Source organism: Bactrocera tryoni, unplaced genomic scaffold (genome assembly GCF_016617805.1).
Source record: "Bactrocera tryoni isolate S06 unplaced genomic scaffold, CSIRO_BtryS06_freeze2 scaffold_25, whole genome shotgun sequence".
NCBI classification, from domain to species: Eukaryota; Metazoa; Arthropoda; class Insecta; order Diptera; family Tephritidae; genus Bactrocera; species Bactrocera tryoni.
Window position 1 is genome coordinate 24,181,906 of NW_024395977.1, and position 12,971 is coordinate 24,194,876.

Genomic DNA, 12,971 nt, shown 5'->3' on the forward strand with positions numbered 1-12,971 from the left:
AGTGGACTGTATAACTTATTACAATAGCTACAATATTTCTTATCTTATTTGTAAATAATATAAAATTGTCTAAATATAAATATATTAATTATTCCGCCTTTTTTGAAGTAATGATCCTGTTCAATTTTGAACATTCTCCCGGGCGGCAAAAGTGACTGCAGCTTGTAGTCGTCGCCTGGTTTTCAATCGATAGCAAATGAAGATTGTTGCTAGCACGCCGATTATAAAGAATAATAATGCGTACTGAATGTCCATGTTCATTTTTGAACAGCGTCCCTTCATACTGCGAAAGTCATCAAAGAACATCTACAAAATGAAAATGTGAGTGTATTGAAATGGCCTCCTTAAAGCCCTGACTTGTCACCAATTGATAATGCTTGGGCAATCCTTTAGATGCATTTAGCTGAGAGAATCCCCAAAACCTGGCTGATTTGAAGGACTTTATTTATAACATTTGGAATAATTTTACTCAAAATGAGTGTTTGAAGCTTTTCCACTCCATGCAACAACGATTGGATAAACTAGTAACCGGAAATTGTGGACACTAAACAATTTGATAACAAATTTTTTCTACATGCAAACATATATCTTTATGCTTTCCTTTTATAAAAGCAATGAACTTCTTTTTTGTTTTAAAATTATTTTAATTAGATACTTTGAAATATGGTCTCAATAAAAAAATATTTTGTTTAAAAAAATGTAAACTTTAAAATTTTATTCACTTCGCTGACTTATATTTCACTTTGGTAACCTACTATCTACTGTACCTTTTGCCGATCCACACTGCTGATCCTAGATTAGACGCACCAATTTTTTTTTTTTTTTAATAAATTTATATGTTTTATCATGCTTGTTCATATTGTCCAAAATGCCTTTCGTATCAAAAGTTCGAATCTTGTCAGAAAAAAAGTTGCTCATGTTTGGTTGAATTGCGAAAAAACTGTAAATTCGAAGATTTCAAAAATGTCTCTTGTAATCACGTGCGTTTTTGGTTGGTCTTTGAAATATACGCACTTTACATTTCTTTGTCTTGCGTAAACAAGTGCAGTTTTCTCTATTGAAAATAAAGAAATAAATTGTTTTCCAGCTACATTTAAAATAAAAGTGGTATAAGCTACTATTCTGAGCTTATTGGAACGTGAAAAAATATATTTGTTTCACTCACACGGACTATCTAATCGAAACATTGCCAAACAGATAAAACGTAGGAAAAAAGCACTATCTGAACAATCAGTACGCAAAATTGTTAGAATTGCTTCAAATTCGACTAAGTATGTAGCTAATATTAAGGAATTAGCCGGAGTAAAACAAGCATTTCAAGTATTCAGCGTACTCCTAAAACGTCTATAAATCAAGAAAAAATCTCTCGTAATGAATTAGGCAAATAAAAACGGCTTCGGTTCGCGAAAGAATACATAACGTGGACTATTCAATCTAACACTCGACTTAATGATTGGTGTTCAGTTGTCTTTATTGATGAAAAAGTTTTAATTTAGTAGGTCCTGATGGCTTTCAATACTATTATCACGATTTGCGGAAAGATAGCTGAGTCGCTACCACAGCTGAGAAGGTGGAGTTTTGGTGTGGGGTGTCATCACGTTTTATGGAACAATTTACCTAATTTTGATCGATCAGAAGATGAACGGCGATCGCTTTAAACATTGTCGGAGTCCATATTTGCAAAATTAAGTAATCTCTTTGGACCAATTCCGCAGATTTTTCAACAATCTTAACGTAATTGAAAATGTATGGGGCTGGCTAACACGGAAGGTATACGAAGGAGGAAATACTTGTACGAAGATAAGGAAACAAACTGCAGCTATTAAACGTGCTTGGAGCGAGATTTCCTTGACCTTGAATTTGTATGTTTGAAAAACACAATTTCGTTTGAAAAATCATTTGAATGTTAGGAGTATTCAGACCAGCTTTGTTAATTCGGTAGTTTTTTCCGTGCGTTTTGTTTTTGGAAAATTAACAGATTACCGAGTAACGAAGTACCAGACTGGCAAGCATTAGGGGTATTCAGACCGAACTTGTTAATCTGGTAGTTCGTTAGTTGATACTTCGTTAAAACACTTAACTGTGAACATACTTTTTGCTGTACATCAGTAGTGGGTGTAAATTTTGTTTCACAACAGCTGATTCAGTTATATTAAATACTTTTGAAAAATTTGTCAGAAACTAATTTGTAGTAGACAGCAAATGTATTTTTTCGCAATGAATTAAGTTAACTTTTGAGGCAACAACGCAACGCAACAGCTGAGTGATGTTACCAAGTAACATTATTCCGTAGAGGTTTTTATAGTATTTGTGCTCAGCAAATTTGGTTGTTGTGGCTTTTGTGTTTTATGAGATATGTACATGCCACGTACTAATTTACGAAATCGGTGGGACGGGTCCCGAGATATGAGATTTCACCAATGGGCGGTGCCACGCCCATCGTCCAATTTTCTTTGAGGTAAAATTTAATGTCTCTGGCGTATTTTGTTATTGATTTATTCCGGTTTCAGTAGTTTTTAGTGAGCGGGGTTATCTTCCGATTTCATCCATTTTCACACTGCCGGTAGAGGTTCTTATAATATTTGTGCTCAGCACATTTGGTTATAGCTTTATTAGTTTCGGAGATATAAATTTAAATTGTGGGCGGGCCCACACCCATTTTTTAAAAAAATTTTCCCCACAAATGCCCCTAAAAACTGCGATCCACTGTGTCAAATTACATTTTTATATCGTAATTTAGTGCTTATGGCACTTTATAGGGTTTCGGTTGATTAATTAATTAATTATTTTCATCTACAAACTCGTTTTTTGAATTTGAGTTAAAAAACCTAAAAATCGTGCTTTTAAGGTACATTAAATACAAGCAGCGAAAAATAGATATAGATTAAAACAACTACAAAATATGCCTTTCAGGCAATCAAACCCCTAAAGTGCAAAATAGTTTTTAATAGGAACTGACAGAAAAATACTTAAACTACTTGTATTGTGAGAAAAACATTCAAGCATATATCAAAGGTAGAGTGTAAAAAAATGTTTTTCTTTTTATATCTAAGTTTGAAAATATGTTAATGAAATAAAACAGCGTAATGGCAGACGACACATAATTAATTAATTTTTGTCGTTACATAAAAAATTCGCAACAACATGTGAATACGTTCAAGAATTATCCATTATAGATCCCTTCTGCGTCTCCAGCCAGAAGAACGTGAGACGTGATCTGAAGTTGTTACGCAGAAAACATATCAACCATTTTGTGAATTTAGGTATACTAAGACAATATTAATAATTTTTCCTTCGGTTGCTCTAGTTTTGGATTTGTTCTGCACCATTTTTTTTATTTAAGGACTTCCATGCCTTAAATATACCGTGGGTCCATCGTATAATCGGACAACATATATATATTATGATAACTGTAAATTTGAGTAGAAAATCATAAGTAACTAAATTTTTTACAAAGTGCGTTCCAAAGTAAACAGGACTTTAAAAAAAAATAACAAATGGGTTTTTCGGCAAAATCATTTTATTTTATTCAAAATAGTCTCCTGCTTCAATACAGCTTTTTGCACGGTCCAAAAGCATGTCGAAAGAGTGTTTTAGCTCGTTGACCGGTATGACCGCCAGTATGCCGTTGCAAGCGCTTTGAATGACCTCTACGTCTGCATATTGCTTTCCTTTCATGGGCAGATACATTTTTTACAAAAAGAAGAAGTCGCACGGTGCCATATTAGGTGAATACGGTGAGTGACTGATGGTTGATGGTTAAAATGTGATTTTTGGTCAAATAATCGGTCACAATCGTCGATCGGTGAGACGGCGCATTATCGTGCAACATACGCCAACTTTCATCTTCGCGATATTCGGGCCGAACACGTCGAATACGGCGCACCAAACGCTTCAAAACTCCAAGGTACAATACCGCATTAACGTTTTAGCCGAGTGGAACAAATTCTTTGTAGACAATACTCTTGGAATCATAAAAACAAATCGGCATTGTCTTCACTTTTGACTTCTCCATGCGCGATTTTTTGGGTTTCAGCTCGTCCGGTGCCTTCCATTCAGAGGTCGAATCGTTACATCCGTGCACGGATCGGCAAACATACGAAAGAAAATTACGTGATACGTCAATCGTATGCGGTGATTGGCATTATGACATACGATAGCAAACGGATCGTAATGTATTTTTAATTCACAATAGTTTTTAAATTCCACATTGCTTTGGATCGTATTTTTAGGCTACAATAGATGTGGAACTGTCAAAACTGTTGCGAAATTTTCAATAAACTAACAGAAGTTAATCAGAAATATCAAAATGAATCCAACTGTGTTTTTTTATTTGAGCTCTAGTGAAAGTGATACAGTGCGCGAATTTTGGTTAGCCGCACTCTTGAATTATAAAGAAAATAACTGTACACGCGACAGTTTTAATATTTTTGTTTTTGTAAACAATAGTTGCTAGGTAATATACATATAAAGTAAGCATGCATATAAAAACAAGAGCATAACGGTACTAAAATAGCAAAATCTGAATATTGTCTGACAATTGGTGCGAACTTTGGTTAGCCGCAGTCATATTTTTATCGTTTTTGCGGTAAGTTCTCTGTGTTTTTAATATTTTTCTGTGAAGTTTTGTTAACACTTTTATTTATTCTGTTTGATTATATTCAGTTTACAACAGTGTGATTGAAATGGCTAGACAAAAGTTTTTAAATGATGTGGAAAAGGGACAAATTAAAATTTTGAAGGAAAATGGTCTTTCTAACAGAGCAATTAGCCGGCAAATCAAAAGATCAGAGAAAGTCGTGAGAAATTTTCTAAGATTAGGAGATAAATATGGCATATCCAATAAAAATTCAAGGAGGAATACCAAGATAACTCGCCGGCAAGTTAATATTATTAAAGAAGAAGCTACTAAAAATCGCTTGAGTGCCTCTAAAATAGTAGCAAAATTAAATCTCCCAATTGGAAAAAGAAGAGTTCAGAAGATTTTGAAGGCTGCAGACAGATACATTAAGTGGAAAAAGCAATTAAAAAAACCACAACTTACGCATGTCCATAAAGTAGCCAGACTTAAATTTGCGAAGGAGCATATGAGTTGGACCGATTACTGGCACGATGTTATTTTTCTGATGAAAAAAGTTTAATTTAGACGGACCTGATGGGTTCAGTTATTACTGGCATGATCTGCGCGAAAATAATCCTCCCAGAATGAGCCGTAATTTCGGGGGTGGATCTGTGATGGTATGGGGTGGGTTCTCCTACCATGGAAAGCTCAAACTATGTTTTATTACGACGAAAATGGATTCGGAAAAATATATTGAAATGTTGGATGATGTGCTCATTGAGTATTTGGAGGATAACGTCGAAGTTACGTTTACCATTCAGCAGGACAATGCCAGCATCCACGTTTCCAAGAAGGCAAAAGAATTTTTGCTTCGCGCTCTATACCGTTGCTAGAATGGCCAGCCCGAAGTCCGGATTTAAACCCCATTGAAAATGTTTGGGGCATAATTGCAAGGACTGTGTATGCGAATGGGCGTCAGTACTTAGCCGCGCAGGAGCTAAAAACAGCAATTTTGCAGGCGTGGCTGGATCTGGATAGAGGTACACTGCAAAAGTTAACTGACTCGATCCCAGCCAGAATTTTCCAAGTAATTAATAAGAATGGGGGTGCAACTTCGTACTAAGAGCGCAAAATTTGCTAAAATTTTGTGAAAACCTCTTAATTATCTAATTTTTTTGTAATGCGGCTAAGTAAAGTTCGCGTATAGTTACGTTGTATTTTCAATATTTAAACTTTTTTGTTTCTGTAATACATTTGAAATGTAAAAATATTTTTTCTTCTCTTTCCCAATAAAGATATATTTTGAAAAATTCTAAATTCAGTTACTTTTGACAATAACTCTTATGTTAAACCACCAAAAAGCATGTGCGGCTAACCAAAGTTCGCGCACTGTAGGCGTAAAAAAATAGTGCGGAGATAGTTAAGAGATCGTAGAAATAGCGTAGGTATAAAAAAAAATATGAATCCTCATTTACAAAATTTTCTTTGTAGATGTATCGTTGAACAAAGCATCGGAATCTTAAAAACACGGTGGTGATTTTAGGATTTTAGGCAAGAGAGGAGGTATCACCCCACAAAGGGGGAAGATTTGCTAACGTTTGTGAGACATTACATAACATCTGCATAAAATTTACAACAAGTTGCGACCCTCAAAATTACGATTCTTATCACACACAAGAAATGGACACTGGGGTAACGAACCGCTTCACCGCAATCGACCAAACGATAAGAGATCAAATAAAGTATTCTTTAATACATTTAATTAAAAAATGTATATGTCCTTACCATTGTAAATAATTTTATTGTCAACTAAAATACAAAAATTTTGTTAATATAAATATTTTTTTTTTTTATTTTTTAATGAGATATTCCATTCATTGCTTTCTTGTTTATGTCCTTTATTACTAAAAATTATAAAACACTTAAAATTTTAAAAAATTTTTCTCACATTTCCTTAAATTTGGCTATTACGATTGGTAGTTCGCGTTCGAACGACGATGCGAACGAACGGATACGTTTATATACTCGTTCACGTATGTCATCATGCCAGATCACGATAGAAGCGTTATGATCACGTACGTCATAATACGAAATACAGGCTTTTACGTGACGAATGTAACGATTCGACCCCAGCACTCTGGCGTTTCGTTTCGGGATCATATTGGAAGCACCACGTTTCGCCACCAGTCACAATATTGTAAAGGAAGTTTTTGTACTTTTTGACCTCTTTAATGATGTCCTTCGAATGTTGGATTCTGAGCAATTTTTGGTCGTCAGTCAATTTGTGCGGAACAAACCGAAATGCAATAAATTGATATTTTGGAGATGTTCAATTCCATTTCCATGAATTTCAATCATGATTTCGGCTGATTTTTGATGAAGTCACACACAGTTTCGATTGAGTTTCCGGTGATCACGGAGTTTGATTGTCCCACATGTTGATCGTTATTCATGTCCTCACGACCACTCTGAAAACGTGAACTCTGTTGCGGGAAAGGCAATCATCGCCATAAACTTGTTTCATCAATTGAAACGTTTCGGTAGAAGTTTTACCAATTTTAAAATAAAAAGTTAATGTTGGCTCTTCAAATAACTGAAAATTCAAAACAAATCAAAACAAGAATCAGCTGTTAGTACTTAAGCCTAACCTAAATACGTAAAATCGTTGAGTTGGTAGGAAGAGCAAATCCACAGTCCATGTGAAGAAAAGGTTCCATGAGCCAGGAAAAGATTCCATGGTGAGTTCAGATTGGTCAATAGAAGCTAAGAAGAAATATTATCAGTGTGCGAAGAGCGTTATATAATAAAGGAAGTCGCAAATGATCCTTTTACTCAAAGTAGAAAAGATGTCTGTTTCGAAATACGTTGCACAAATACGATTACCATGGTAGAGTTCCAAAAAAAAACCTTACATTAGCCTTCAGAATAAAAACAAAAGGTTGAAATACGCTAAGGAGTATTTATTAAAATCAGAAGATTTTTGAAATAAGGTAGCTTCACATTTTTTTTTATTTCAAAATACATTTATTTTGATACTTTTCAAGTTAAGGTTTATTCACTGATGAAAGCAAATTTAATTTGCATGAACCAGATGGCAAAATGTGTGTGTAGTGTAAACCAAATGCCGAATTTGTTTATACAAATGCAAAAGTCACAGTAAAGCACGGAGGGGCTCTGTTATGGTTTGGGGCTGCATGTCAAGTGCTGGAGTAGGCAATTGCATTCTATTGATTGTAAAATGAACAAATTGGCTATCTTAATGTTCTAAAAGAAAATGTAAAGCAACGTGCGGAAAAGTTTGCTTTCTATCAAGACAACGACCCAAAGAACACATCGGGCGTTGGGAAGCTTTGGTTGATACACAACTGCCCCAAACTAATGCAAACACCAGCGCAGAGACCTGACCTCAATGTAATCGAGCATTTGTGGGAGGAATTAGTTAGAAGAGTATCGGCAAAAGTTTAACACCTTAGATCAGCTAAAGGAGGCTTTATTGGAATTCTGTAAAGCCAGAGGTTTGTCAAATCTGTCCCAAAGCGCTTACAGGCTGTTCTAGATAACAAGGGATAGGCAACCAAGTACCAGGTTGTTAAAATATTTTTTTCGTTTGATAAGAAAAAGAATTCAAACTATACTTTATTATTCAGTATAATCTCCCTGAACATTAATACACTTGCTCCAATGATACTGCATTCTGTGGACCCCATCCCTGAAGTGATAATGATCATTTCATGAAAAACGCTTGCCACGCATAATTTTTTTGAGTTCTGGAAATAAAAGGAAGTCGGTGGGAGCCAAATCTGGTGGATGCTCCAACAATTCGAACTTTAATTCATGAATTATATGCTGGTATTGTCACTGGCGAAGCGAATGCATTGGCGAGTTGAATATTTTAGGCGAAAATTCGCCAGGTTCATATTGTGACTGGCGAATGAACATATTCGCTCAACTGTTTTGTTGCCATACTAAAATAATTGAGAAATGTCACACGAGTTCTACTGAAATTGACATATTTGACGTATTATTGTTATTGTTTTGGAATTTTATTATCCTCTTATTCGTTATTGTGTGTTTTGAAATTTTACCGTGATTTTAAAAAAGTGAATAAAAATGTTTAACAACGTCGATTTATATTTTGAAGACAGTTATGTTGAAAGGACAACAGCGAAGCTACTTAGGCACCGACGGTTCATCAGAGATCACTCTAATCCCATGGAACTTTCTTCATTGTTGTAAGTATCTATTGCTATAAAAGTGCATAAACAAATATCACGTCACATAAGTTTTTATTAACAGATTTAAAGAAAACTTTCGGTTAAGTAGGGATACATTTATGTATGTGCTAGACAGCATAAAGGAAAAATGTCCGACTAACCTATCGTCGTCAATATCGCCGATGTTGAAATTGTGCTGCGTTCTCAGATTTTTGGCTCATGGGAGCTATCAGCAAACAGTGGGAAATGATTTCCAACTATGTAGGTATTGCACAGCCCAGTGTTTCGTTGATTTTTAAGGAAATGTTTTCAATATTGGAATCCACTCTGTGCAGTGTCTGGATCAAAACAGACATAACTGAAGAGCAGAAACGAACAACAAGAAGGAAATTTTTCACCAGATCAGGAATTCCAAATGTGGTTGGTTGCGTTGATGGAACCCATGTTGCAATTATTGCTCCATGTGAGAACAAGCACTTATATGTGAATAGAAAAGGATTTTACAGCATAAATGCGATGATTGTAATTAACAACTAAATAAATAAATTATTACTTATTATTATTTCGTCCTAAAAAATTAATTTGTATCAGGCATGCGATCAGGATATGGTTATACGGTGTGTTGATGCAAGATATGGAGGATCTAGCCACGACTCATTTGTGTGGAACAATAGCGCTTTAAAAACATATCTGGAGCAAACATACCAAAGAGGAGATCATAATTCGGTTTACTTAGGTAACTACAATTTATATGTGTATGTACATACATAAATACTAAAATTAAATATATTATAGGTGATTCTGGTTATCCACTACACGAGTATCTATGGACGCCTTTCCGAAACGCTTTACCAGGAACAGTGGAATCAAATTTTAATAAAAAACATGCAAAGGCAAGGAACGTAGTTGAACGGACAATTGGAGTGCTGAAATGCCGTTTTCGTTGTATACTAGGTGAACGTAAACTACGATATCCTCCTAGTAAAGCAACTGTTATTGTAAATGTTTGTTGTGCTTTACACAATATTTGCAAACAATATAATGTGAATGATCCTGAAGAAGAAACTTTTGTTGATGTGGTAGTACCACTGGAACCAGTTGAAGGAAATTTCAGTGGAACAGCAGCAGATCATCGCCGAAGACAAATTGCGAATGCATTGTCATAGTATAGTTGCATCCCTAAAATATATGTAACATAACTACAATAAAATAACTGAAATTAATTTTGAATTGCAGGAAATACGTTTTTTTTATTTTGAGTATTTCAATTTTTTTAATTCTAATTCTTTTAGTTTTATTTCAATTTTTTCTTTATGTCGCCTATTTTTTTTCTTGATTTTCTTCCTTCTTTCTTTCTTCTTTCATTTTATAAAGCGCCAATTTTTCTTTTTTTAATTCGTAAATTTTTCTGTTGTATCTAGAAATTTCATTACACACAGAATTAATATTTTGCATAATACCGACAATGCTTTCTTGCGTTTCCGCTTGTTTCTCCAAAGCCTTCATACGCAAATTTTCGCGCTCCTCCACTCTGCTTGTAGGTGTCTGCCTAGACGAAATGCTAACATTTCCAGCCTGTTCAGGCTGCACCTCGACATCTTCCAGATTTTCTTCTTCTAAATATGCAGGTGCTGGTGTAGTGCTACCAAATGCGGCTCCGCTTGGATTCACTGCCTGCTGCAAGCTGAGCAGCTCGTCCACGGCCTGCTCCAAAGGCGTTAAACTCCGTTGGTTGTATGGTCCTTCACCTGCAACTGCAATCTCCTTTCGATCATCTGCAATTTTCCTTTTTAATTTTAATTAATAGTCCAACCAATCCTAAGAAATATACAAATTAATACAGATATGTACATATATGCAATCAAAATTGTTTATTCTTACCTTATTCCATTCGCTGCCACAACGTATTGGAGGGCCGTTATGGTTTAACTCTGAAGCAATTGCTTCCCACAACTCCATCCTATTTTTTTTTGTTGAGCCAAACGGCGCCATTCCTCTGGCTAACTCAGGATTTCCTTCCATCAACTTCACCAATACCTCAAATTGCTTTTGAGTAGTTCGTTTTATTCTGAAAATAATTCAATTCGTAATGAATTAAATACAATAAAAAAATTTTTAAAATTTTACTAACGTTTTCTCCATTTTTAATCAGATTCTCGTATCAAATAAACGTTCGCCAAATATTCATTTTCGCTAGATCTTTCGCCACTTCGTGGCGAATTTACTCTGCGCTCGCTACTCGCAATTCGAAATAGCGAAATTCGCCTAAAATTTCATTCGCTTCGCTAGTGACAATACCAGCATTAGCCATTGTTAAAATGCTCTTGAAAAAGGATTTTTTTCTTCTGCAAACCGGATCTTTTTCAAAAATTTTTTCTTTCAACTGGTCCAAAACGTTGCAATAATATTTAATTTTGTTTAAAATAAATAATTTTTGAAGTTTTATTCTTTACCTTACCGCTGGTGGACGGCAAGGAGTGACTTGCATCGAGGGAGAATTATTTCATTCTAATTTATTTTGTATTTTCTTTTTTTTATATACTATCTTATCTTATATAACTGAAAATATGTGTGTGTGTTTATGTTTGTACGTATATAAAATCAGTGTCGGACATACCATATTGGACTCATACCTACGAATTACATTATCATTTCCTATTCTCATAATTATCATTTTAAATATAAACAAATCCCTCAGATTTGAAGAATAACTATTTATTTTATGAAAACATACCAATCCCTAGAAATTATTTGACTCCATGCCATTTTATACGAAAAAAATTAACATCTTCAATATTCTGTGCGACAAAACATATTGGAATAATTATTGTTTTTTTAATATTTTATAGCATAACCATTATTTTTAATTACTGCATCTATTTAGCATAGAATATATGATAATGTTAATAACTTATTGTGGAAAGCTGGTTCGTTTTGCAGCTTCGAACAAGTTGTTTTTACCTCCATTCACTCCTTCTCTGTCTATCCTTCTATTTATTATCAAAGATTTTCAATAGGATTCAGATCCAGCGATTGAGCTGGTCATTTTAGTATTTAATATTTTGAGCTACGATCCAATTCACCACTGGTTTAGACTTGTACTTTGGGTCGTTGTTGAGTTGGAACGTCCATGAAAGTGGCACATTCACATCGGCATGGGAAAGCACCACGTTCTCATGGATATTCTTGTATATGAATCGATCCATTATGTTATTTATTCCATAAAGAGGCCCAACACCAACCCCGGAAAAACATCCCCAAACAATAATGTCAATTGATTGTTGATTCTTCAGAGGAAAGTTTTTTAGCTGCCCTATAACTTGTTAGCTTACCTGCATACGCTCTTCTTTGTACAGAACAGCTGCTAACTTTCACATTTAAGGCTTAAATCACGCTCGCTGCCACTTATATTGATACTTTTATAGTTCTCTAAAATTTTTAAATCGTCATGTCGAGTTGTAGCTTAGAACTTTAATCGCGTCACAACTTTTTATATTAAGACAGTTCATTAAACTAAAAAGATGTCGTTGTTTAAATTGCGTAGTGAATACAAAATCCTCAGAAAATAACGGGATTTCGACCCTTTTCTCGAAAAACTGCGACTAGTTAAATATGTTTTGTCTCAATAAATATTGGGTACTTGTAATTTCTTTCGTATAAAATCTAAACTATTAAGTACTTTTTTCATATACAAATTTGTTATTTGGAGTATACGATGTTTTTAGCTTTCATAGCCATCACTTCAATATGTTTTGTCCGACACTGTATATGTTTTATGCTACATAGGGTTGTTTTTAAGTGTACAATTCAATGCATGTGTGTGTGTGTGTTTAATATTTTCTGATTTTGGTTTTTAAAGTATAAATTTGTGACTTGTGTTTACCCATTTATTTTACAATTCCTATATGCTTTTTATTATTATTGTATGCACATTGCATGTAATATGTCTCTTTTTTATTATGGTTGGGGCAAGAATCAAAGCCGGAGTGCGGAACTTTAATCCTCTAAACCTAACCAACTCAAGACTCTCTCACGGAACCACCGGCTAAGTATTACTTCGTGGGAGGGACACATTTAAGTATCTTCTATTGTGCGGTCTGACGGACGTCTAATGTGTTGAAAACGTCTCAGTTTTGTCATTACGGATGCTGACGCTTCGCTGACAGCTTTCCATTTACCAGTCGACTGGCACATGA

General features: G+C 34.7%; 2 protein-coding genes across 5 annotated transcripts in view; both read left to right on the forward strand.

Annotated features, from left to right (window-relative positions):
* LOC120780327 (mitochondrial import inner membrane translocase subunit Tim17-A) overlaps positions 1 to 12,971 on the forward strand; it is a 78,614-nt gene that overhangs the window by 41,899 nt on the left and 23,744 nt on the right. The window contains exon 4 of one of the 2 annotated variants that reach the window (XM_040112621.1): positions 6,053 to 6,099. The exons of the other annotated variant lie outside the window; for it this stretch is intronic. Within the exon in view, the coding sequence (XP_039968555.1) occupies positions 6,053 to 6,084 (32 nt within the window). The 3' untranslated portion in view covers positions 6,085 to 6,099. Of the gene's footprint in view, positions 1 to 6,052; positions 6,100 to 12,971 lie in introns of those variants that run through there. 2 annotated transcript variants of the gene reach the window in all.
* LOC120780326 (putative nuclease HARBI1) lies at positions 7,644 to 10,005 on the forward strand. Of its 3 annotated transcripts, none has more exons than XM_040112618.1 (4): positions 7,644 to 8,793; positions 8,858 to 9,297; positions 9,367 to 9,511; positions 9,571 to 10,005. In XM_040112618.1, the coding sequence occupies exons 2-4, from the start codon at positions 8,995 to 8,997 to the stop codon at positions 9,939 to 9,941; spliced, it is 819 nt and encodes a 272-aa protein (XP_039968552.1). In that variant the 5' UTR covers positions 7,644 to 8,793; positions 8,858 to 8,994; the 3' UTR covers positions 9,942 to 10,005. The 3 variants fall into 3 exon arrangements, with proteins under 3 accessions (XP_039968552.1, XP_039968551.1, XP_039968553.1); XM_040112619.1 differs by lacking the exon at positions 7,644 to 8,793 and having other exon boundaries at positions 9,028 to 9,036; positions 9,111 to 9,297; XM_040112617.1 differs by having other exon boundaries at positions 7,644 to 9,297.